The sequence below is a fragment of the Pogoniulus pusillus genome, chromosome 30, assembly GCF_015220805.1.
Source record: "Pogoniulus pusillus isolate bPogPus1 chromosome 30, bPogPus1.pri, whole genome shotgun sequence".
NCBI lineage: Eukaryota > Metazoa > Chordata > Aves > Piciformes > Lybiidae > Pogoniulus > Pogoniulus pusillus.
The window spans coordinates 16,444,326-16,470,189 of record NC_087293.1 but is presented as its reverse complement, the minus strand read 5'-3'; the positions used below and the strand labels follow the sequence as shown (position 1 = coordinate 16,470,189).

General features: G+C 52.1%; 1 protein-coding gene across 8 annotated transcripts in view; it reads right to left on the bottom strand.

Moving 5' to 3' along the window:
• The window catches only part of MTMR3 (myotubularin related protein 3), a 72,679-nt gene that overhangs the window by 13,387 nt on the left and 33,428 nt on the right, over positions 1–25,864 (bottom strand). For all 8 annotated transcript variants that reach the window (XM_064168885.1, XM_064168887.1, XM_064168888.1 and 5 more), the window contains 11 exons: positions 25,613–25,729; positions 21,455–21,537; positions 17,177–17,343; positions 14,735–14,831; positions 13,781–13,894; positions 8,986–9,191; positions 8,188–8,319; positions 5,184–5,295; positions 3,942–4,137; positions 1,762–1,947; positions 285–455 (listed from right to left, as the gene is read on the bottom strand). In XM_064168885.1, the coding sequence (XP_064024955.1) occupies positions 285–455; positions 1,762–1,947; positions 3,942–4,137; positions 5,184–5,295; positions 8,188–8,319; positions 8,986–9,191; positions 13,781–13,894; positions 14,735–14,831; positions 17,177–17,343; positions 21,455–21,537; positions 25,613–25,729 (1,581 nt within the window). The remainder of the gene's footprint in view (positions 1–284; positions 456–1,761; positions 1,948–3,941; positions 4,138–5,183; positions 5,296–8,187; positions 8,320–8,985; positions 9,192–13,780; positions 13,895–14,734; positions 14,832–17,176; positions 17,344–21,454; positions 21,538–25,612; positions 25,730–25,864) is intronic.

Sequence of the window (25,864 nt, the reverse complement as noted above, 5' to 3'; positions counted from 1 at the left end):
CCACACTATTGCTGATCCAGGCCAGGATGCTGGTGGCCTTCTTGGCTACCTGGGCACAGGCTGGCTCCTGTTCAGCCCTCCACTAGCACCCCAGGTCCTTTTCCACCAAGCTCCTCTCCAGCCACTCTGCCCCAAGCATTGCTAGAGGTTGTGACCCAAGTGCAGGCCCCGACACTTGCTCTCGTTAAAGCTCTTCCCTCATTATGCTGCTGCACTTGGGCATCTCCTTAAGGTGCACACTTGTGGGGCTGGCTGCAGGCCCTAAGGGGCTGGAGGATACATACAGATTCCGACTGGGAGGAGTAGAGCAGGTTTTTGAAGGCTTTGTTTGCTGCCCGCAGCAAAGACCAGACAGAGCAGGTCCGTTCCTGAGTGTGTTTCTCTCCTCTCTCTTTCGCATTGTTGCACAGGAATGTACCAAAGAGGCAGGAGTAGGTGTGCTGCACCAACTTCACCTGCACAGACCAAAACAGGCAAGGGTCACACGGCAGAAGAGATCAGCTTCACCGAGAATCAGCACTCAGGCTTCACAAGCAACAGATCCTTCCTGCAGAGGCCAGCGCAGCCCCGTCCCGAGGCTGCCACCCCACGCACCCAGCACTCTGTGCACACCAAGAGAACTCAACACACTTGCAAAGCCAGAACTGAACAAAACAACAACAAAACTCGACAAAAAAAAGCAGGAAAAAGTACAAAGGCAGAGTAGTTTTTCACAATCAAGCAGGACAGTCCTGCTGATTCAAACTTGGAGGCCTGCAGGACAGGCAGAGGAGAGAACCATGGCACTGCTGTCACTAAGCATGGCTGTGGCACAGTAACTCTGGTCATTATTCACTCTGTGCTCTGGGCCCAGCCTAACAAAACAGCTCAATCTGGATTCGACTTTAAGCAGACAAAGGACTTCCACAGGCTTATTCAGACATTTAAATGAAGACAAGTCCTTCAGCACTCCAATCAATCAGGGCAGAGCACTAAGGGTACATCCACAGCCGGCTCCCGGGCCTCAGCAGTGTGCTGGGAGGCTGCTCACAACCTCCCCTATCTCATTTCACAGCCCAGCTGAGCCAGAGCCGTGCTGAGCTATGCGGCTGAGCTGCTGAGGGGCAATTCGAGGCAGCCACCACCACAGGAATGTGTTTTAAACCTCTCTGTGGATCAGACTCTGTATCAAAACTTCTATTCTTCAGGGTGCTCGTGCTGCAGGCAGGGACTGCCACGGAGACCTGCTTTAGGCCTTCACAACTGACTTTTGACTACCCTAGGCACACTTCCAGTAGGAGAGCTGTCCACTTCAGAAGGAAACAGATCCAGCTCACAGAGCCCACCCTCAGCAAATGAATAAGCACAGAACAAACAAATGAATAGAAAGGCAGGGGCTGGTTGGATTTAGAGGAGCCCTCCAGTCAGAACAAGACCAGAGCAGAGGAGGTTGTATATGGCCCCTAACTCTGGTGGGTTTTAGGCTCTGTGGATGTTTCATACTGGAGTTATTTCAGCACCTTTTTGGTGAGCCTGTTAAATTCACATCATTTCTTTCTCTAAAAGAAGTCCTTCAGGGTCCTGTTTCTGCCTGAAGAGGGAGCAGACCTCAGGTCCCGTGAAGTACAGAAGCGCTTTTGTCTGCTGTACCTGGGCAGTTTCCGGTTACCTTTATCAGACAGAAGGGACAATCAGAAAGCCCGGGGGGCTCTAGAGTGTGTTACTACGGGGAGTGGTTTAGGAGTAGGCTATAGAACAGCAATCTCTCAAGCCACAACTCACAAGGAATGCTTCGTTAAACTCGAAAGAGCAAGGGAACTGCCTCTGGAGCTGATGGACGCAGTCCAGCCACTGTAAAAACACTGGGCAGCGCTCATTTAGGTCATCCGAGTTCTCACCATGGCCACAGCGATCTGCAAACTTGTGGCCAAAATCCAGCCACTCCGTCTCCACTAGCACCTGGAAACCCTGTGGGAATGGAAAACACAGATGAAAAGTTCCTATTTGCCTTTGCTTCCATCGTCCTGAGGTGGGCTGAGACTCGTGGGAATCGCTTGGTGTCCTCACTCCCACTTCCCTTCAGCACCGCTCTCATCGCTTATCCTACCTGCTTGCCCTAACGCCTCTGCCTTCTGAAACGCTGCACGACCCCAGGGGGACAGACATGGACCTGCTGCAGCCAGGCCAGAGGAGGACACAGAGGTGACCAGAGGGCTGGAGAACCTCTGCTACATAGACGGGCTGAGAGAGCTGGGGCTGCACAGCCTGGGGAAGAAAACGCTCCAGGGACACTTTAGCGCTGCAGTTCAGTATCTGCAAGGGGACCTGCAGGCAGGCTGGGGAGGGACTGTTCAGAGGGCCTGTGGGGACAGGATGAGGGACAAGGGTTTGGAACTGGAGCTTGGCAGTTAGGTTGGAGATCAAGAGGATGTTCTGCACAATGAGGGTGGTGAGACACTGGCACAGGCTGCCCAGGGATGTGGCTGAGGTCCTGTCCCTGGAGGCCTTCAAGCTCAGCCTTGCTGTGGCCCTGTGCAGCCTGCTCTGGTTGGAGGTGTCCCTGCTGGCTGCAGGGGCTGGACAAGATGTCCTTGGAGGGTCCCACTCTGATGCAATCTGTGAAGCTGTGAATTAGGCAGGTTCAATAGTGAGAGGCAGGGAAGCTCCTAATGTGGTCAGGCAGGGATGAGTAGGAAGTTCATCTCAATCAAACCCATCTCAAGCAGGGTAACCACCACTTGGATGGGAGAGGACATCTGAAAGCCCTTTCCTCAAAATGATGGGCAAGTCTGTGACAGGTGAGAACAATTCATCCTCAGCAGCACAGCCAGGCTCAGAGGAAGCTTGCCTGTGTGTACACCAAGTGCAGCCTGCTCACAAGGTCGTCCAAGGCTGGCTTGCATAATCACTCATGCAAATGCAAAGGGCAGAGGACATTTCAAACCAGTGCCCTGCCAAGCACCTGAGTGTGACACCTCATCTAACAGGACTGCAACTCACCACAGGTCAGGAAGGTTTTGACTGAAGGTTTTTTAGTGGACAAAAAAATGGTAGAGTGTGCATATTAAGTCTGTAATTGGAGCAAAAATAACAGCTGAGAGCTGCAAGCCTTGGAACGTGGCACTGCTGAAGAATTCTTTTCCCCAGACACTTCTCATCCTTGCAGGGACAGATGCAGCTTGCGGCTTCCTCTGATGCAGTAAGGACAAGAAGGAAAGCAAAGAGTGTGGAGACAACTCTGAACAGAATTCTAACACCCTGAGGGACCAGGGGGAGGTTCTGTGGCAAGGCCAGAGCCATGCTGTTTTGACCTGATGGATGCCAACTTCCAGAACCCAAGAAGTTTCCACAGTTCCATCCAAAATGCATTGCCACACTCCAAGCTTCTGCTCCTCGTGTGTCCAAGGCTCTTAAGTGTCCAGACACACGCTTCTGTTCTAGACAACAAAGGCATCTTACACGTGGGCTGCCAGATGGAATCCAGCCATCACATATCACACGGTGCTGAAAAGTGATGATGGGGGTGGAAAAAACATCTAGGCTGAAAAAATCAAGAGAAATAGGACAGGGGAGAAGGAAAATGTGCAACTGGGAAAACATGCAGTTGGGAAATCTGGAGAAGAGGAAAGCTTTGTATTGATGGTTGGCTGAGAAACTGCAATGGTGTGATGGAAACTGCAATCCCTAGCCCTTTGTACTCCCCAGCACTGAGCACAGAGCATGACTCTGCAGTTCCAGCACAGGGGGACATCATCTGCTCTTCAGTTACAGACTCTACTGACAAATCCGTGTAACCCTATCTGTAGGCTGCTGCTGCCCAACTCCTGCTGGCTCTGCTGCCTTCTCCAGTGCACAAAGCTGGAATCATTTAGAGACAGCTGAAATAGAATCTGAAATCATTTCTAGCTTGGCTCCTCAGAAAAGAGCCCCAAGTAACTGCCCCAAGCAGGTGGGTCACAAACCTCTGTGGTCCTGTAGTAGGGGTCGAGCAGCAGCTTGGCCAGTGCCACTATCTGGGGTGTCCGGTCCCAGCCGTCCGAGCAGTGCACCAAGACTGGGCGCTGGTCTCGGTCCACAGCATGAACCACGAGGAGAGCAGACTTCAGAAGCACAGACAAGTGCTGCAGCCACTTGGTGCTTTCCAGAGCTGATAACCAGCTAGAGGAAAACAGAAGAAGACAGGTTGGGCTCTTTGACTTGCTCAAGTTTTAATAGGCTGTGAAAGGCATTCTCAAGTTTGAACCCTGGGGACCTCCCTGTGCCTGTGAGCAAACCATGCAGCCCAGCTGAGGAGCAGCCCAGCTGAGGAGCAGCCCAGCTGAGGAGCAGCCCAGCTGAGGAGCAGCCCAGCTGAGGAGCAGCCCAGCTGGTGCCATGTCCTGCTCTGCTGCAGGAGACTTGCAAGAAGATTCAGTAACAAGCTGCCAGAGCAGAGCAGGACATGGCACCAGCCATGGGTGAAGTGCAGCCCCTGCTGCCTCACTCCAAGCTGAGTGTTTAGATGACCCAGCAGGCTCAGCACCATTGATGTCTCCTGGATCTCAGACAGTCTCAATACAAGGGAAGAACCTAAGGAGACACTGAAACATCTCATATCTCAGCTATTCCCAGGCTGTACAAGGTGTGCTGTGAGGAACTCCACTCTGTGATCTGCATATCCAATTTAGTTAGGGTGGCCCCTCTGGATCTACTCTGAAACCATGAAAGGCTCTCAGCAGCAAACTGAGCACAGGCAAGTGGTGCAGTTATGGTGTCCTAGAGAAGCTGCAAGCTCAGAAGACCCCAAGATGTGGAGCCACTAGAGGCTGGTTATCCCCCAGCACTGGAAACAGGGCTCCTGAAACAACACTATGGATGTGTGGAGCACATGGAACACCAGTAGGACTTTCTGAAGGAGAGCCAAGCTGTGAAGATTGAAAACCTGGAACAGCAGACAAGACTTAGAAGCCCACCCAAAAGCAGTAAAAGTCTGGTATCAGCACTCAAGGCTCCAGCTTGGATTTTCTAGGTTCATTCCAAAGACAATAATCCAGTGGCTTCCTTTAGCTCCAATTCCATGGAAATAAGAAAACATCAGCTTAGTCTTGTTACACAGGAGAGGCACCAGGGGAAATCCACTCAATTCCAGTTTGCACAGCAGCACCAGCAGAGCTCAGCTGCAGAGAGCTGTGGCCAGAGGCAAACCTCACCACACATCCACTTACTTTCCTGGGTCTGGCATCTGAGTGCAGAGCAGGCGCAGGGACTGGAAGCTCTTCCGGATGGAATGGATGTTTGCCATCCCCATGAACACCACCTCACAGTTGGGGTAATACTCTGCAGGGACACAGCAACAAAACCAACTCTGAGCTGAGTTACTCAAAGCAGCTTTTTCATCCAAACATCTGTTTGTGAAGATCCTGCGAGGAGAAGCTGGGACCAGAGCTGCTGCCACAGATGGCACAGCACAGCACAACAGGGAAGAGTGGGCAAAGGCTTTGGGTGTTTGGCTTGTGGCAGCTCCCTGCACTCTACAGACAGCAGAGAACAAACCCAAGGGGCCAGCGATGCTGCTGGGCTCCTCCAGAAGGAGAAGCATTGTCAAGAGGTGATGGAAGATCAGCAGAGAGGTGGTGATTTATGGCTGCTCTGAGACGTGGGAAAGGGATGCACACTTTATGGAGGTTCCCAGAGATCAGCAAGGCTGGAAAAGGCCTTCAAGAATCATAGAATCAACCAGGTTGGAAGAGACCTCCAAGCTCATCCAGTCCAACCTAGCACCCAGCCCTAGCCAATCAACTAGACCATGGCACTAAGTGCCTCATCCAGTCTTTAGAGCACTGAGTCCAAGCATAACCCAACTACCATGACCACTGAACTCCATCCTGAAGCACCACATCTGCAGCTTCTTGAACACCTCCAGGGTTGGTGACTCCACCACCTCCCTGGGCAGCCAACCTCTCACCACTCTCTCAGGGAAGCAATTTTTCATGATCTCCATCCTAACTTCATGTTCAGCCCTCTGCCAGCACACTCAGATCATTTTCCAGAGAGCTGCTTCCCAGCCACTCTGTCCCAAGCCTGGAGTGTTGCTTGGTGTTGTTGTGACCCAAGTGCAGGACTCAACCCTTGGTCTTGTTGAACCTCGTCCCCAGCCCATGCATCTGGCCTGGCCAGATATCTCTGCAGCTTTCCTAGGCTCTCAAAAGGGCAGAATGGTTGCTTCAATCACTGCTTCATGCTGACTTGGGCTATTCTGAGGAGCAGGCATGGCATGTGTGAGGAATGGAATGGGGGGAACAGGTCCAGAGGAGGCCACCAGGAGGTCAGAGGGCTGGAGCATCTCTGCTGTGGGCCAGGCTGAAAGAGTTGGAGTTTTTCAGCCTGGAGAAGAGAAAGCTCCAGGAAGACATTAGAGAAGCTTTCCTGTATTTGAAGAGGGCTATAAGAGGGCTGGAGAGGGATTTTTGACCAAGGCTTGGAGTGACAGGATGAGAGGTAAATGCTTCAAACTGGAAGAAGATGGATTGAGATCAGACATTAGTAAGGAATTCCCCCCCAGGAGGGTGGTGAGGCACTGGAACAGGTTGCCCAGAGAAGCTGTGGAGGCTCCAAGCCTGGAGGTGTTGCAAGTCAGACTGGACGGGGCCTTGAGCAACTTGGTCTAGTAGTAGGTGTCCCTGCCCATGGCAGGGGGTTGGAACTAGATGATCTTGAAGGCTCCTTCCAGCCCAAAGCATTCTCTTATTCTATCAACACAGGAAACAGCTGAAGTGTCTGCCCTCAGCTGTGGCTCTGGGATGTACTCCAGCAACTCTGCTCTTTGTGGAGGCACAGTCTGTACAGACAGGGTCCAGCAGTCAGAACAAGCACCCACGAAGGTGCAGAAAGGTATTGATCTGATTTGACTTTCCTCTGTCCTGAGGCTTTTGACTGCACAAAAATGACAACCTGAGAGCTAAAATGACCTTTTCCATGAGAGAAGAAGAATCAAGAGTCAGCCTTTGAGATACTGAATGCTTGCTTAAGAAAACACTGCAGGCTCTGAAAAGAGCATTTGATGGAATCTGATTTCTTACCCTCATCAGCCCAACAAATCCCAGCCCAAAGCAGAGTACCCTGCCAGTGATGGGCCACAAAACTTCAGTCAGAAACTACTGACAGTAGCACACAAATGCAGCAGTTTTTGGTCTTTTTCCTTAATTATGTTAGACACAAACTAAGGCACTACATAAATGAGATATTTTTGTACAGAGAGAATGAAGCAAAGGTGGCAATACCTGGAGAAAACCCATCAGCAAAAAAGGGAGCACTTAGTGCAGCTCAAGTTGATTGAAGGTGACAAACTGTTTGGAAATGTTCTACCAAGAAGTCAAGAATCAATAGATAGGAAGAAAATTAAACTGCCTGTCTGCTCTGCTCCTCTGGTTCCAAACTCTACTCTGCAATGAGGAGTTACTTACTAGTTTGAGGTGGTAAATTTACAGGCTCTCAGATTGCACTGGGTTGGTAGGGACCCTCAAAGGGTATCTTGGCCAATCCCCCTGCAGGCAGTAGGGATACCTCCAAGCAGTGCAGCAAGGCTGAGCTTGAATGCCTGCAGGGAGGAGGCCTCAACCACATCCCTGGGCAGGCTGTGCCAGTGTCTCAGCACCCTCACTGAGTAAAGGTGACTGTTTCCACTCTGGGGCCCCAAACACAAGAGAGCCATGGACCTGCTGGAGCACAGACATGCAAGATCAGACTTGATGTGGCCCTGGGCAGCCTGCTCTAGTTGGAGGTGTTGGAGGCAACATGACCTTTGAGGGTCTCTTCCAATCTGATGCAGTCTGGGATTTGGGACCTGCCCTAAGCAGTCCTGTTCCGCAGCAGGGTTGAACTCTTGCCTCTGGAGGTCCCTTCCCACCCCCAGCCTTCTATGATTAGCAGAGTGGACACCTTTATCTCCTTCTGGTTTCCATATCTGACCCAGCAGGGGCAGGCTTATCAGCACACTCCACAAAGCTCCATGCAGTGCACACTAGTAGCTGCCAGTTTCCTGCTCTCAGGAACACTCATCTGAGCCAGGCCTGGTGAAGGCCACATGAACACTGCAGCAAGACTGAACTTTCCCAGGGAGAACAGCACCTGCAGCTTGTTAAATAAGCCCTGATCAAGTGTGGCAGGGTCACTGTGTGAGCAAGTCCTTCTGAGTGACACACCAGAGAGCTGAGGAGAGGCACCACTCACCTGGGCACTCACAGCCTCCACCTTTGGCTCTGTTGGCCACAGCTGCTGCGTAAGATCTTGCATCCAAGATCAAAAGCTTCTGAGGCTGAATTGCCAAACTCTCTGCTCCTGAAGCGTTGGAGATGGAGGAATCTAAGGAGGAGGACATGAAAGTGGTGAGTAACCAAAAGGAGTTTTCTGACAGTGCTTAAAACCACAGCTCACTGAGTCCCACGTTGCATATGGACTGCACAGACAGAAACTGGAGGACGCAGAACTCTTCAAATGTGTCCAGAGGAGGCCACAAGGATGATCCAAGGGCTGGAGCAGCTCTGCTCTAAGGACAGGCAGAGGGAGCTGGGGGCATTCAGCCTGGAGAAAAGAAGGCTCCAGGGGAACCTTAGAGCTGCTTGCCAGTACCTGAAAGGATCCTGCAGGAAGGCTGCAGAAAGACTTTCCCTGAGGGTGTCTGGAGCCAGGCCAAGGGGGAATGGTTTGAAGCTGAGGCAGAGCAGGGTTAGACTGGAGCTGAGGAAGAAGTTCTTCAGTAGGAGGGTGGTGAGAGTCTGTAAGGGGTTGCCCAGGGAGATTGTGGATGCCTCCTCCATGGAGTTGTTCAAGGCCAGGCTGGATGAAGCCTTGAGCACCCAAGCCCAGCTGAGAGGTCCCCCTGGCAGGGAGGCTGGAGCAGATGCTCTCTAAGGTCCCTTCCAACCTGAGCCATTCTGTGATTCCAGCCCCCCTGCTGAAATCTCACTCAGCAGAGACAAGAGGTGAAGCTTTCGTACCGAGCTCTGCCCTCCACAGCGACACACTTACCAAATTCCACATCAGAGAGGTCTCCTCCGTTGGAGAAATCCCTGGAACAGTTTCCATTCATTAACTTGCTGCTATTGGACCTCGAATCTGAGGCACAGGCTTTGGCTACAGACTGGACAAGATGTTCATCATCTGCATTCCTCCAGCCCCACCAACTGACCTCGGGCTGTCCGCAGCGGGAAATGACTGCTCCATTGCTCTGATGCCTGCAAAAGAGCAGAGAGAGCAGCAGTGCATAACTGGAAGCATCAGAGCCAAAAGCACAGAGGGCAGGAAAGAATCAAACGATGCAATCAAGTAGCTTAGCTCCTGTTGGGATCTCTCTGTCACTCAGCACTTCCCCTCAACCTGTGATTCAGTGCTGACATCCCACGTGCTTCCCTTCAACACGGTCCACACAGTCACTGAGAGGTGAAAGTCAAAGCTGAGGTCAGGCAGGCAGAACAAAGCCATTTTCTTGCTCAATACTGTTGCCTGTTGGTCAGTGAAAGCTGGGGAATGTTCTGGAACAGCAGATGAGGCATTAAAGAGGTGTTCACCTCCTGCTGGGTAGTCAGTTCTGCTGCTGTTTCACCAGAGGAAAAAGTCAGCAGTTTCTACTCCTGGTTCACTTCTGGCAGAGGTTTATTAAATCAAAACTAATTAAATGTGAAGAACATTACAATCCTGGTAGCAAAGTCCTGGCACACCTTCTGTCTGATGGCATCTACAAGCAACCCAAACTTCTACTCTTGAGCACTGATGGTAACCACTTCTAGGCACCAGCTGTGACTCACTGCAGGTGGTCCCTGAATCTAGGGTGGCTTAAGCATCCTCTCACTAGCTAGGAAGAGAGCCCCTCACATCTCCTGTGCTGAGCATCTCCAGCTGGGTGTCTGTGCCTGCTGGAAAGGAATGGCTCTGCTGCTCCCTTGCCAGGCTCTGCCCCAGAGCTTGCCTTCTCCAGGCTGCACAGCCCCATCTCTCTCAGCCTGTGCCCATAAGGGAGGTTCTCCATCCCTCTGGTCATCTCCATGGCCCCTCAGGACCCACTCCAGCCGTTCCATGCCCTCCTTGTGCTGGAGGCAGCAGCCAATTCCTGTACAGAATCACAGACTGCCTGGGGTTAGAAGGGACTTCTCAAGGTCATCCAGTCGAGGGAGCAGACATGTTCAACTGGATCAGGCTGCTCAGCTCCAACGTGTTATGATGCAGCAAAGGATTTCAGAACTGCCAAGTGGCCATGCCCAGCTTCGTGTCAAGCCAGAGCTGCTTAACTCCCCCTAGGCAGGGAGCCGCAGGCATCAGCGAGGGTCAGGCTCCCCACGGGCAGCTGGGACAGCCCTGCACAGGAAGCAAGCCCACCCGAACCTGTAAATCCTCACACTTTCCCCTCTCACACTGTTTGTGGGGGTGTGACAAGCTGTTGCCCAGGTCCTTATCAGAGCTGTCAAGCCCGTGTCAGGTGCTGCCAGCACCACTTTGGCAGCGCCAGCGCAGGGCACAGCAGCGGGTGGCAGCGGCTGCCTCATGCCGCCCGTTCCGCAGCAACGCCGACCTCGGGCTGAGGCTCCTTGCTGCACACATTTCCAACCAGCAAACAGGTTGTGATAGGGCATTTTAAGTGGTTTTCATCTCTGTCTTGTAATTGCTCGCTGTAAAATTCCTTTCACTGAGAAGAAACGACTGCCACAGGGCATTAACTGAGGCAAAGGCGACGCCAGCCCAGCGCCACGGCACTCCGAGCAGGGAAATCTATTTCTGCTGGAATTGAACAGCCTTCCAGAAACAGCTCTGCTGATGTCAAATTAGTTCAGCAAAAAAATATGTGCCACTCACTGAAAGGCCACCTAGTTCCCTGCTAGGCTTGCACAAATAACAAAGGAAAATAAACCATCATTAGAGCTGTAAGAAATCTATTTGGAGCACTGGGAGCAGCTCATTTCTTTTTCCGCCTCTTCTCCTAGATTTCATTACTGCCTGCCTGCAGAATCATTTTCATAGGCTCATAAACACTTTTATTTTCAGCTCTGGGTTCTTGTTTCCCATTTGTACCACAAATAATAAAGAATCATTAAGGCCAAGAGTTGAGCTGGTTGATAGCTGTGAAGCCCTAACAGCTCCTAAGCCTGCACAAATATGCAAGGTTCAGCTGCAGCAGCAGAAATCAAACAATTCTATTTAGGGTAATGTTGGAGTCCTGAGCAACCAAGGCTCATTCCAGCCAGGCTGGTCAGAGGAAAAGCAAATAGCAAATAGCTCAAATGTGATCCCAGGGTCCCTGGGGATAAGATGGTGTCAGTCAGATCTCAGTAAGCAAAACCAAGACTCAAAAGAAATGGAATTAAAGCAAAGCCTCCACTGCTCGTTTCCTAACCGAGGTGCAGCCTCCCTCCAGGAACCGAAGAGGAAATCCTCACTGGCCAAGTACAGAGCCCTCTGCGAAGCATCTTCTAAGTGTATGACATCCAGCTCAGCTCTGCACAGCCCTCATCCTCCCCCTGCTCAAGCAGCCTTTTGAGTACAACAATAAATCCACCAAGTCCTTGTAAATACAGAGAGGGAAGACTAAGGAAGCTCTGAGTAGCCTCCATAGCATACTCCTGCATTCATGGGTTGGGTTGGAAGGGACCTTCCAGATCATCCAGACTTGAACAATCAGGAAGTGCTGGGAGAAACAGGATGGAGCAATTCCTTACCATTACCAACTCCTTTGTCACTGGGAAGGAGGATTTAATGCCCATCACCTGCTGCCAGAACTGATTTGTTCTCCCGACACAGCACACAAACTCTTCAGCTGGTAAATGATGGTTTGTGCCCTGCTCTTCACTCCTCTACCCAGGCTTTATGAATCTGTCACCTTTACTGCTTGTCCCTCACAGAACAGCTTTTGCCCTCTGTCTGTTTAGGAGGCAGGGGCAGCCAGGAAGACTTTCATAGACTCATGGAAGGGACATCAAAGATCAATCAGTTCCAGGCCCCTGCCATGGGCAGGGACACCTCCCATAGCCCAGGCTGCTCAGGGCCTCATCCAGCCTGGCCTTGAACACTTCCAGAGAGGGAACATCCACAGCCTCCCTGGGCAACCTGTGCCAGTGTCTCACCACCTTCACCACAAAGAATTTTTTCCTACTCTCCAGTCTCAATCTGTCCTCCTCAAGCTTCAGTCCATTCTCCCTTGCCCTGTCACTCCCAGCCCTTGTCAGAAGTCCCTCCCCAGCTCTCCTGGAGCCCCTTCAGCTACTGGAAGCCTGCTCTAAGGTCTCCCTGGAGCATTCTCTTTTCAACTCTCCCATCCTGTCCCCACAGGGGAGCTTCTCCAGCCCTCTGATCATCTCTGTGGCCTCCTTTGGACCCTCTCCTGCAGCTCCATGTACCTCTTGTGCTGGGGACACCAGAACTGGAGGCAGTGCTGCAGCTGGGGTCTCGGCAGAGGAGAGAATCCCCTCCCTGTGCTGCTGCTCTCCCTGCTTTGGATGCAGCCAGCACACAGCTTTACTGCAGTGTGAGTATGAGCCAGATGAGAATTAGGGAGCAGCCAAAGCAGTACCTCACCAGAGGCCATTTGTCATTTCTTCAGCCGTGTTCAAGTCTTCAGCTTCAATTTTTTCATTTTCATATTAAAAAATAATCAAATCAATCTCAGCTGAGGTGACTGCCCCAGGAATTACTTGCAGGAAATGCAAATGTGGAGTGCTCCTGCAACACGTGTTTGGAATGAAAAGACACAAACCATTATTCCCCCTCAGACTGAAGGGGCAGCAAGTTTATGGCTTGTCAGGGGCTGGCTCCTGCCGCTGTCTCCTGCACTCTTGGAGTTCTGAACAGGTACAGAACAATGCACACCCAGCAGATGGAGAGACACAGACCCCAAGCTGTCAGGCTGCCACTTAAATACAGGTCTGAACATCTTCTCATGCAAGGGGTGACAGAATCACAGGCTGCTGGGGGATGGGAAGGACATCTGGAGATCAGCCAGTCCAAGCCCCTGCTAAAGCAGGGCAAATGCAGCAGCTTGCCCAGGGTCACAATGGCCAGGAGGGGTTGGAACTTCTCCAGAGGAGACTCTGCAGCCTCTCTGGACAGCCTTCTCCAGGCCTCTAGCACCCTCACACCAAACAACTTTCTTGTCCTCTTCAGATGGAACCTCCTGGGTACCAGTTTGTCTTTGTTGTCCCTTGTCCTGTCCTTGGGCACCACTGGGAAGAGTCTGGCCCCAGCCTCTTGCTCCCTGACTTTCAGCTCTTGCTGAGCATTGATCAGATTCCCTCTCAGGCTGCTCAGCAACTCCAGGGCTGTCAGCTTTTGCTCCTCACAGAGCTGCTCCAGGCCCCTCAGCAGCTTTGCAGCCTCCACTAGACTCGCTCCAAAGGAGGTCCCCTGCCACTCTTGTTTGGTATCTTGACCCTGAGGGTAGTTTGTGTTTTGTTCCAAGGTTCTGCTCTCCAAACTGCTTTTGGGATCCTTCTGAAGCTGAACAGCAGTGCTGGGCCAGGTTTTGCTGCCTCTTCCCATCCTGGTTCTACAACTCCACTCCAGCAGCTCCAGGCCCTTCATACAGCATCACTTCATACCACATCACACAAGCAAAACCACAGCAAGGTGCAGGCCAAACCTCTCTGTTCTTTGAGTAAAGTATAACGATGAAATTGTAAAACACCTTTGACACTTCTGCTGAGGTCTGTCAGGCTCAGGAGGAGCCCCCTGGGGCCCAGAGGAGCCTGCACACCTCTCCTCACAAGCCAAGATTCCCAGTTACAACTTACTTCAGCTTTTAACAGCCCAGTGAAAGCTGTTCCACCTGCAAGAGGCTCACCTGTAGACCACAGCAGGGATACGCTTCCAGGAGCGGAAGCTTGCCACACTCTCCAGCTCCTTATCCGTGATCCAGGCAGGAACTATGATCTCCTGGGGGTAACTGCCACAGAGCCTGTGAGAAAAGGGGAGCCAAGGGTTGAAGGTAAGCAACAACACAGGCACAAATAAGCAGTATCAGCAACCTGAGCCCTGCTCATTCCAGCAAACTGCCCTTCTGCTGATCCTGGCTTCACTGCCAGGATTGCCCAGGGCAGGCTGGAGGAGGCCTTGAGCACCCAAATCCAGCTCAGAGGTGTCCCAGGCCGTGGCAGGGTTGTTGGAGTAGATCAGAGTATCAAGCAGGTTGGAAGAGACCTTCAAGCTCATCCAGTCCAACCTAGCACCCAGCCCTGTCCAATCAACCAGACCATGGCACTAAGTGCCTCATCCAGTTTTTTCTTCCAACCTAAGACACTGTAGGATTCTATCAGCCATGACCACAGGATCACCTTCACTGCTCCAGCAGCTAGAGAAGTGCACACCTGCCCAGGCTGTCAGGGCCAGAGAAAAGGTTTTCTTTTGATTCTCAACTTTGACTCTTCCAAACCAACCTGATTCTACTTTAATACAAGTCTTTGTCATAACATAGAGAGTAAGACACATGACAAAATGGTTTCTAGAAGGTCAAACTCCACTCTTTGCTCCCCTTCTTCTATTAAGAGAACCAATTCCCCAAGCAGCTCTCCAGCAAGCACATCACAAGGTGGTATTTCTAAGCCCAAAACACTGATGGCATCTAAGGAGACGTTCAATAATCCCTTAAAAGCATTTCCCCCTCTAATACAATGAAAAGCCAAATTCTAACTGTCCTGTACTAGGACTGAAGAAGCCTTGGAAAGAAGATGATGTGCTGTAGCAGGAGTGGTGCTTTGAGATGCTCTCTGGCTGTGAAGCAGCAGCCCACAGGACTTACTTGTACTTCTCATTGATGTTGGAGATCCTCCAAGCATTATTCATATCGAAGCCCATCCGCTCCACCTCGTTCTTAAACCTGGAGGTTACATGTTCTCCTGCGGGGAGGAGCAGAGACACTGACAATCACAGCCGAGGCAAGGTCTGTGCCACACAGAGGAGCAACCACAGCCTGAAAACTGCAAAGCAAACAGTCCAACCCCCCCCCCCCACGCTCCACAGCGCCCTTCTGAACGTCTTGCCAGGAGAACCACAGCTGGCGCTGATGGCTCTGCCTGCTTGCCTTCCAGAAACGTCCAACGTGCCCAGAGAGGGAGAGGGGATCCTGCCCCTCTGCTCTGCTCAGACCTCAGCTCTGGGGCACACAACACAAGAGAGACATGGACCTGCTGGAGAGGGTCCAGAGGAGGCCACAAAGATGATCAGAGGACTGGAGAAGCTCTGCTACACAGACAGGCTGAGAGTTGGGGCTGCTCAGCCTGGAGAAGAGAAGGCTCCAGGGAGACCTTAGAGCTGCAGTTCAGTATCTGCAGAGGACCTCCAAGCAGGCTGGGGAGGGACTGCACAGAAGGGCCTGTGGAGATAGGCTGAGGGGCAAGGGTTTGGAACTGGAGCAGGGGAGATTTGGGTTGGAGATCAGGAAGAAGTTCTGCACAATGAGGGTGGTGAGACACTGGCACAGGCTGCCCAGGGATGTGGCTGAGGTCCTGTCCCTGGAGACCTTCAAGCTCAGCCTTGCTGTGGCCCTGTGCAGCCTGTGCCAGTATCTCACCGCCCTCACTGCCAAGAATTTCTTCCCAATCTCCCCTTTTCCAGCTCAAAGCCACTGTCCCTCATCCTGTCACTAACAGCCCTTGTCAGAAGTCCCTTCCCAGCTCTCCTGTAGCCTCCTTCAGGTCCTGGAAGGCAGTTCTACGGTCTCCCTGGATCCTTCTCTTCTGCAGGCTGCAGATATGAAGATAAAGAGCCTAAATGATGGTTTGACACAAGTATCAGTCACAAGATTCCCCCCAATCCCTGGGTTAATACATTAAAGGGAATTGGAATGAGCTCCATATATTTCCCAGACACAAGTGAGAGGTACAATAGCAATAAAAATAATATTGATGGGCAAAGAGGCTGCAGAATTAGAGAGCATTCAGTCAACACAGAGCCAAGAATAATGCACCAAATTTCCAGCTTCACAGAGCTAAGAAATGTGATGGAATAATGAGCGTGTGAGTAAGAGCAGATAAAATGATCCTGAGAGTCTGCCTGGTGCTTGTCACTTTAAATCACTGCCTGGGTAAATCACGAGGCAGAGAAGCACCCAACAGGGAAAAAAAACCCTGATGCTGAGTGCTGTTAAGTTCCAGAGTGGCCTTCTGGAGCTCAGGAAGCCCTGCAGGCTTGCAGGACCTGAGACATACAGAGATGCAAATTTATCTCCAGGATCACAGAATGGGCTGGGTTGGAAAGAACCTTAATGAGTTGTGACCCCTCTGCCACTGGGCAGGGACAGCTCCCATTAGAGCAGCCTGCTCAAGGCCCCAGCCAACCTGGCTTGCAACACTTCCAGGCTTGGAGCTTCCACAGCTTCTCTGTTCCAGTGTCTCTCCATCCTCATGGGGAAGAACTTCTTCCTAATGTCTCACCTCAATCCAGCTTCTGCCAGTCTGGAGCCATTCCTCTGTCCTGTCACTCCATGGCTTTGTCTAAAGTCCCTCTCCAGCTCTACTGTAGTCCCCTCTGAATACTTATGGAAGGCCTCCCTGAAACCTCTTCTCCCAACTCTCTCAGTCTGTCTTCACAGAAGAGATGCTTCAGCACTCTGAGCATCTTCATAGCCTCCTCTGGATCACTCTGAACAACAGTTCCATGTCCTTCTTATGTTGGGGGCTCCAGAGCTGGCCCCAGCACTGCAGGTGAGGTCTCAGCAGAGCAGAGAGGCAGAATCCCCTCCCTGCCTCTGCTGCCCACGCTGCTGGGGATCAGCTCAGGGTGAGGCTGGCTCTGGGTTGGCAGTGCTCAGTGCCAACTCCTGTCCAGCTCTGCACACCTTTCTAGAAAGAACATTCCTAACACTTGAGAATTAGTTGTGCAGTGCTGTATTCCTGATTGGCATCCCAACCTGGGATGGGCTGTGCTGTTAGAGTGCTGGGCAATAAATCCATGCAACCACAGAGCTGCTGAGGTTGGAAGAGACCTCTGAGATCAAGTCCAGTCCCTCACCCAGAGTTCATCACTACTGCTGTGCCACTGCCACTAAACCATGTCCCTCAGCACCATAGCCATGTGGCTTTTAAACACATCCAGGGATGGGGACAACACTGCCTCCCTGGATCCCTCCTCTCTTCGTTGCTCCTCCTCTTTTCGGGTAGCTCCTGCTGGTGTCTCCATGACAAGCCAAGAGGCAGTTAGTAGTCAGTGTGTTCGTGGTGCCCCTGAAGGTGTCTCCACCTACCTGGCCGACACAAGTCCCCGTGCTGCTCCTTCTCGCTGGCATACACCTCCATGCACCAGGCGTGGTAGGCGAAGGAGAAGAGGTCTTCTATCTTGGCGGGCGGGCGGATGGCATTGTTCAGCCGCTTCAGCCAGTCCTGGCACTGCTCGAACGTGGAGAACTGACACCTGGCCCAGAGACAAACAGCAGGGAATTCAACAAGGCCAAGTGGAAGGTCCTGCACCTGGGTGGGCACAATCCCAAGCACAGCTCCAGGCTGGGTGGGGAATGGCTGAGAGCAGCCCTGAGGAACAGGACCTGGGCGTCTGGGCTGACAAAAAGCTCAACAGGAGCCTGCAGTGTGAGTGCAGCCCAAACACAACCCTGTGCTGGGCTGCAGCCAGAGCAGTGTGGGCACAGGGCAAGGGAGGGGATTCTGCCCCTTGGCTCTGCTCTCCTCACACCCCACCTGCAGTCCTGGGGGCAGTTCTGCAGCCCCCAACACAAGCAGCACATGGAAGTGCTGGAGCCAGTGCAGAGGAGGCCACCAAGATGCTGAGAGGGCTGCAGCAGCTCTGCTCTGAGGCCAGGCTGAGAGAGTTGGGGCTTCCAGGAGACCTTGGAGTGGCCTTCCAGTATCTGAAGGGGACCTACAGGAGGGCTGGGGAGAGACTGTTGAGAAGGTCCTGTAAGGACAGGAGGAGGAGGAGGAATGGGTTTAAACTGGCAGAGGGAGATTGAAAATGGATGTAAGGAAGAAGTTCTTTGCAGTAGGGTGGTGAGACACTGGCAGAGGTTGCCCAGGGAGGTTCTGTGCTCCACAACCTCCCTGGGATTGTTAAAGGCCAGGCAGCATGAGGCCCTGAGTGACCTGTTCTAGTGGGAGGTGTCCCTGCCTATGGCACAGCGGGGCTGGAACTGGATGAGCTTTGAGGTCCCTTCCAACCTAACCCATTCTGTGATTCTATCTGGCTGTTAATCTGCAGGAAGACCTGACAGACTGTCTGGGAAAACAGCTGGCAAGCAAAGAGTGAGAATGAACACAGAAGCAGAGGAGCACAGAACTGGTAAGGCTCAAAGAGCCCTTTGAGACCAAGTCCAACCACTTGCCTGAGCTCACAACCTCACCACCACTGCTGAGCCACTGCCACTGCCACTGCACCACAACTCTCAGCACCACATCCACATGGCTTTTAAGTAGCCCCAGTGATGAGGACTCCAACACAGCTTCACAGATGGCATCAGGCTGGAAGGGACCCTCCAAGGGCATCTTGCCCAGCCCCCTGCAGCCAGCAGGGACACCTCCAACCAGAGCAGGCTGCACAGGGACACAGCAAGGCTGAGCTTGAAGGTCTGCAGGGACACGCCTCAGCCACATCCCTGGGCAGCCTGTGCCAGTGTCTCACCACCCTCACTGTGCAGAACTTCCTCCTGATCTCCAACCTACCTCTGCCCTGCTCCAGTTCCAAACCCTTGTCCTTCAGCCTATCTCCACAGGCCCTTCTGTGCAGTCCCTCCCCAGCCTGCCTGCAGGTCCTCTGCAGATACTGAACTGCAGCTCTAAGGTCTCCCCAGACCCTTCTCTTCTCCAGGCTGAGCAGCTCCAACTCTCCCAGCCTCGATGAGAGGCATGAAAAATGTTCTGGAACCATTACAGACTACCAAGAAGAAGCACAAACATTCCCTGCACAGCAGAAACTCATCTTGAGAGCAGTACATTATGATTACATCAGTTTGCCTTTTCAAAGATAATTCCTGAACCAAAGGGCTCAGGAAGCAAAGGGTGGAGCAGGTTCAGAGTGGCTGGGCAGCAGTCAATGAGAGCAGTGATTTATTTTGCTCTGGCAGATTTTCCCAGGTATAAAACATTCACCAGTATTTACATTCAGCTCAGCCTGTGTTCTGCTCCACTCATGGCTGATGATAGCATCTCTATTATTCTCCGAGGGCAGGATTTATCACCCCTACCTGCACAGAGCCAGAAGTCAGTGGGTAGAAGGAAAAAGCCACCTTCAGCTCCTGCAGTGTGTCTCAATAGCTGTGGGGATCTGCAGCCTGGAGGGGCTGATTTCCCACCACTGACTATCAAGCAAGAGCAGGCTACAAGCTTAGAGCAGATCATTTACTATTAAATAGCTCCAGACAGACAAGATACATCTCACCCTAAAGACCTCATTTTCCTTCTGAATTCCCTTCAAGTTAATGCTGCCAATAACCAGCATTATCTTCACTTCATCCCTCTTATCTCTTTCATGGCTGCCTCCACAAGAAGCAAACAGGCAGCTCCTAGTCAGTGTATTTGTGATGTGTGCTTGCAGCCCAGCAGGCAGCTGTGTGCTGGCTGCAGCCACAGCAGGGAGAGCAGCAGCACAGGGAGGGGATTCTCTCCTCTGCTGAGACCCCAGCTGCAGCACTGCCTCCAGTTCTGGTGTCCCCAGCACAAGAGGGACATGGAGCTGCTGGAGAGGGTCCAAAGGAGGCCACAGAGATGATCAGAGGGCTGGAGAAGCTCCCCTGTGGGGACAGGATGGGAGAGGTGAAAAGAAGAGGCTCCAGGGAGACCTTAGAGCAGGCTTCCAGTAGCTGAAGGGGCTCCAGGAGAGCTGGGGAGGGACTTCTGACAAGGGCTGGGAGTGACAGGGCAAGAGGGAATGGATTGAAGCTTGAGGAGGACAGATTGAGACTGGAGAGTAGGAAAAAATTCTTTGTGGTGAAGGTGGTGAGACACTGGCACAGGTTGCCCAGGGAGGCTGTGGATGTTCCCTCTCTGGAAGTGTTCAAGGCCAGGCTGGATGAGGGACTGGGCTATGGAAGGTGTCCCTGCCCATGGCAGGGGCCTGGAATTGGATGACTCTGAAGGTCTCTTCCAACCCCAACCATTGTGTCAATCTATGAGACACAAAACACAAACTGCTTTGTTCACAACCATGATCTTGGGCAGGCTCTACACCAGGCAGCTCAGTCTTCCAACTGCCAGCACCACCAAGTGCTGCTCCTCCCAGATGCAAATGTGAAGGGAAATTCACAAGGAAGGGCATCAATACAAATAATTTGTATGCATTCTACAATTGGAGTGAAACAACAAATTACTGCAGAGAGGAAGGGTGACTTTTTTAAATGTCAAGAGCCACAAGTGAAGAGGAAGTTAAATATTTGACTCAAATTAAACTAAATATTACTTCTAAAGTAAAATCAGGCCTCATCAAAAGGCAGCATTGCAGGAAGCAGCTGGCCTGTTAAACATTCTGAGTGCTCAGCTATGACTGGGGCTCATTTCATTATACAAAAGGTACTGCCAGCAAACATTTAATCAAAAAGAAATGTTCCTTTCTTGTTAATTAAAGCTTATAGATCAAAATTAATTTCTGCAGCAGAAAAGCAGGAACTAGCTGCAGCTCAGGAACTCTGGGAGCAGGCTCTGGAGCCTGCTGAAGGACAGCCAAACAAGCAGCCCTTCGTGATGATGGAGGTGTGGGGTGAGTTGCAGAGTTGCCTTTACCTTGTCCCCTTATTTTCTCTTCCAGCAGGCTACTAAGTCCTTCAAGAGGGCAGCTGCACTCTCAGAGCTGTTAAAAACACTGGGAGGTTTCACCAGAACTGGACAAGCTGAAATATTCACCCACCAAACCCCTCCTCTTCATCAAAGCCCCTTCCAAGCAGCGTGGCTGCCAGCATCTGTACCTAACCCTGTGCAGCTAACTGAAGCAGTCCCCTGCAACTGACTAGGGCAGGGGAAATGCAGTGACACAACAATGCCTCTCACAATAAAACCAAGATCAGCTGCTGTCCTGCTGGCACTGGGACACAAGCCCAGGCCAGCTGTAAGCTGCAGGCCACGAGCAGTTTGGAGTCAGCCAGGGCACTTCCTCCTAACACTCAGCCTGAACCTGCCCTGGCACAGCTTGAGGCTGTGTCCCCTTGTTCTGACCCTGGCTGCCTGGCAGCAGAACCCAACCCCACCTGGCTACAGCCTCCCTGCAGGCAGCTGCAGACAGCAATGAGCTCTGCCCTGAGCCTCCTCTGCTGCAGGCTGCACACCCCCAGCTCCCTCAGCCTCTCCTCACAGGGCTGTGCTCCAGGCCCCTCCCCAGCCTTGCTGCCCTTCTCTCAACACCTTCCAGCACCTCAACATCTCTCTTGACTTGAGGAGCCCAGAACTGGACACAGCACTCGAAGTGTGACATCAGACAAAAGACAACATTTTCAGGGAAAGCAAATGCATGAAGGGAGAAAAACCATTTCCTTAATACACCATAGCAGATGGGAAGCAAAGTCATCCCCCAGGCACCCCCCTCCTACCTTATAACCTTGCAGTCTTTGCAAGTCAAATGCAGCTGGAAGATATCTCGGCACTCCACGCTTTCTATGAGCTGCAATGGAACCTGCAAGGCAAAAGATGAGAGCATTTTACTGCCATTGCTGCAGGTACCTCACAAGGTTTATTATAGGACTCTGTAAAGCCTGAAAAGAGAGACAAAGGCAGAGAAAATTGAGTCTAAGAGCTCTGAAGGTCAGCAGCCCCAGCCCCACTGCTGGGGAGTCCAAACACCTCATGGGATGACATGAAAACAGGTGAGAGAACTACAGGACTGCAGAGAAGTGGGAAGACTGGAAAAGCTGCAGAGCCACCAACTGCTGCACAGAAGGATGCCCACGAGGCACACACAATGCCATCCTGGGGTGCATTAGAAGGGTTGTGGTTAGTAGGTCGAGGGAAGTTCTCCTGCCCTTCTACTCTGCCCTGGGGAGGCCACATCTGGACTACTGTGTCCAGTTCTGGGCCCCTCAGTTAAAGATCCTCAGGGAACTGTTTGAGAGAATCCAGCACAGAGCTACCAATCTGCTGTAGGCAGAGGAGCCTGAGGGCTGCCCTCAGTGCTGTGCTAGAGATGTGCAGGGCAGGGTAGGGAGGACACAGCCAGGCTCTGCCCAGGGATGTCAGTGACAGCACAAGGGGTGCTGGGGGCAAGCTGGGGCAGAGGAGGCTCCTCGGGAACAGAAGGCAAAACTTTGTCACCGTGAGGGTTCCAGAGTCCTCCCTGCTCCTCCCCATGCTCTCTCCCATGGTGTTGTTTCATTTCAGCAGTTCTTCCCCTTGCTGCCTCCCTCCACGAGTCGGGTTCTGGCTCCTGCTCCTGCCTGCACTCCACTGCCATGCCAATTATTCTTCCATTCCTGCATTCTCTTTAATTTCCTCCTCTCAAAATCACTCTTTCCTCTCTGCCCTTTCCCTCTGCCCCCTCCTCAGCAGCTATTCTCTCCTCTCCTGACAGCCTGCATGCAGCTCACCATCTATCTCCTCACAAGCTGCTGCTTCGCTCTTTCAGGACAACCTTCACATCAATCTGTTTAATTTTCTTTTCTGGTCATAAAGCTCTGCCCTCTGATCCTCCTGCATCTTCCATCTCCTTCCTGCCCATTCTTCTTCCCCCAGTAAAATTCTGCCCAATTATCTACCTTCATTCCCCACTCCTCCCTGCTGACAACCTTCCCTTTTCAGCACGAGGCTGTGCAGGCTGCTACATGGAGGGAGGCAGAGCCCCCTGAGCAGTCAGCCAGCTGCTCCAAGAGCCATCAATTGTACCTGCAGGCATCTTGCCATGGAGTAATGGCCACAGAAATAAAGGAAGGGAGAAGCAATCACTTCTGCTCCTCTAAGAACAAACACAGCTTGTTAGCCAAGGCCACTCACACTGCAGTGCAGAGGCACCTGAGCACTGGAGCCCACGGTCCCTGCCTCCTCTTTCAGATCATCTCATCTGAACAACAGCAACATTCTGCACTTCAAACACTGTCTTTGGGAAAGTTATTGCTTCATTCTTTTAATTACTGCAACCATCTGTTACAGCTTCACAGATTGCACCAGGGACCCTCAAAGGGCATCTTGTCTAATCCCTCTGCACTCAGCAGGGACACCTCCAACCAGAGCAGGCTGCACAGGACACAGCAAGGCTGAGCTGGCATGTCTGCAGGGACAGGGCCTCAGCCACATCCCTGGGCAGCCTGTGCCAGTGTCTCACCACCCTCACTGTGCAGAACTTCCTCCTGATGTCCAACACAAATCTCCCCTGCTCCAGTTCCAAACCCTTGTCCCTCGTCCTGTCCCCACAGGCCCTTTTGAACAGTCCCTCCCCAGCCTGCCTGCAGGTCCCCTTCAGATCTCTGCAGGGCTGCAGAGATGCTGAGGGGACTGAAGTATCTCTTTGAGGAGCAAAGGCTGAGAGCCCTGGGGCTGTTGAGCCTGGAGAAGAGCAGTCCCAGAGGGAAGCTGGTCAATGCTCAGCAGGAGATAGAGGATCTGTGGAGGGCAAAAGGATGCAGATTCCTGTCAGTGGTGCCCAGAGACAGGAAAAGGGGCAGGGGGCACATACTGGCACCCAGGAGGTTCTGTCTGAACAGGAGATACTACTTTGGCATGAGGGTGCTGGAGGCCTGGAGCAGGCTGTGGAGCCTTCTCTGGAGAGCTTCCAAGCCCAGCTGGGCACTGTGCTGCTGGGCAAGCTGCTGTGGGTGCCCTGCTTTAGCAGGAGGTTGGACTGGCTGATGCCCAGAGGTCCCTTCCATCCCCTACCACGCTGTGTTTCATTCTTTAGTCCCCACCCTTCTCTCACACTGAACATGCAAGGTGAACAACTGGAGCAGCAGGAGCTGAGAACAAAGCAAGGCCTGACCTACTGCTCAGCACAAAAGAATCACACAACTGTGCTGCAGGTGCCAGGAAGGATGCCAGGAAGATCCCAAACAAACCATTTCTCCATTGTCCCATCTGCAAGGGCCAAAGAAGGGAAAGCCACATTAAAGCTCACTGAATCACCAAGACTCATCTTGCCAGCCTGACTCTTTTTTTACTGTGCCCAAAATCTCCTCTTTGGAAGAGGCTACAAGGCAAGGCCACAGCTTCACAGACTACACTAACATTTTAATCCTCCCATAAATGCAATTAGCTTACAGGGAGAAAAATGTTTAGACAGAAACACTCAGCAGCTGCAGAGTCTGACATTTTCTTAGGGAAAGCCAATCAATAGAGACCAGCCTGGGAACCAAACTTCCCTTGTGCACCAGGAGACCACTGTTGAGTCTGCAGTTTTGTCCCATGGATCAATCTAAGTCAACACTTTTCAATGCCATAATCTCCCCAGTTTAGGCACAGTCTGCTGGATGCTTTGTTTCTGCATTTAAAACACCATGTTCCTATCACTGCTGGCATCTAGGAACTTGGCCATGGAGAAGGTGTACACATCCAGGCCTTTCCTGCAGCCATGCAGCGTGAGCACCATCAGCTTTCAGCCGTGGCTCTGCTCAAGCACAGGTGCAGCGAGGGATCCAGCAGCATTGTGCTACACACTGGGCTCTCAGAAGCAGCCTTCTGGCAGCTAGTGAATTGGAACCAAAGAGAGAACAGAGGTAAGAACACAAAGAGGAATCCAGGTGTAACTGGATCCCATCACCTTTACTAAAGAGCAAGCAGTTGCCTCTAAACTGCTTTCTCTGGAGGACTTCTGGATGCAGACCAGCAGGCAGCTGTGTCCTGGACTGCAGCCAGAGGAGTGTGGGCAGCAGGGCAGGAGAGGGGATTCTGCCCCTTGACTCTGCTCTTCTGAGACCTCACCTCCAATCCTGCCTCCAGCTCTGCTGTCCCCAGCAGAATAAGGAGACAGAGCTGCTGGTGAGAGTCCAGAGAAGACTACAAAGATGATCCAAGGGCTGGAGCAGCTCAGCTGTGAGGACAGGCAGAGGGAGCTGGGGGTGTGCAGCCTGGAGAAGAGAAGGCTCCACGGAGACCTTAGAGCTGCCTGCCAGTGCCTGAAGGGATCCTGCAGGAAGGCTGCAGAGGGACTTTTCATGAAGGCGTCTAGAGACAGGACAAGAAGGAATGGTTTGAAGCTGAGGGAGAACAGGGTTAGACTGGAGCTGAGGAGGAAGTTCTTCAGTATGAGGGTGAATCGGGAAGGGGTTGCCCCCTCCCTGGAGGTTGTGGATGCTTCCTCCCTGGAGGTGTTCAAGACCAAGTTGGATGAGGCCTTGAGCACCCAAGTCTAGTTGAGAGGTGTTTCTGGCCATGGCAGGGAGGCTGGAGAAGATGAGCTCTTGAGGTCCTTTCCAACCTAAGCCATTGTAGGATTCCATGATCTCACTTAGCCACTCCAAGCAGCCCTTTGGAAGATCTATTTCTCTGCTGGGTATCCACAGAGCTTAGGAAAAGCAAATGGCTGGCAGAGCCAGCTGAAAGAAGAACATGAAGCTGAGTGATGGAAAGACTCCTTAGGAAGCCTGGTGTTCAGAGGAGCTGAGTCATCTTTTGATCTCTAAATATGTATCTCTTCTCCCTGGAAAAAGGGGTTGGAATATCACAAAGGCAATTTTCACTAGAGGATCACTGCACTTTTAGCTTAAATCCTCTTCTTTGGATTGAGTTCTGAGTACTTGCATGCCCACAGCAGCACAAGTAACACTTACATTCACTACAGACTCCTTGAATTTGATGTGCAGTCTGTAATTAGAAAGTGCAATGATGGCATCCTCTGCCCGCCCGACGTACTCTGTGCTCTCGCCGTGCAGTTCGATGAAGGGGACCTGCAGCATGGAAAGGGAAAGCTCTCAGAGCCCACGTCCCAAACTCATCTGTGCCCTGTGAGCAAGCACTCACACCCACACACACCACCACACAACAGAACAAAGCACTGCTGAGACTCGGCCTAGCTATCAGCG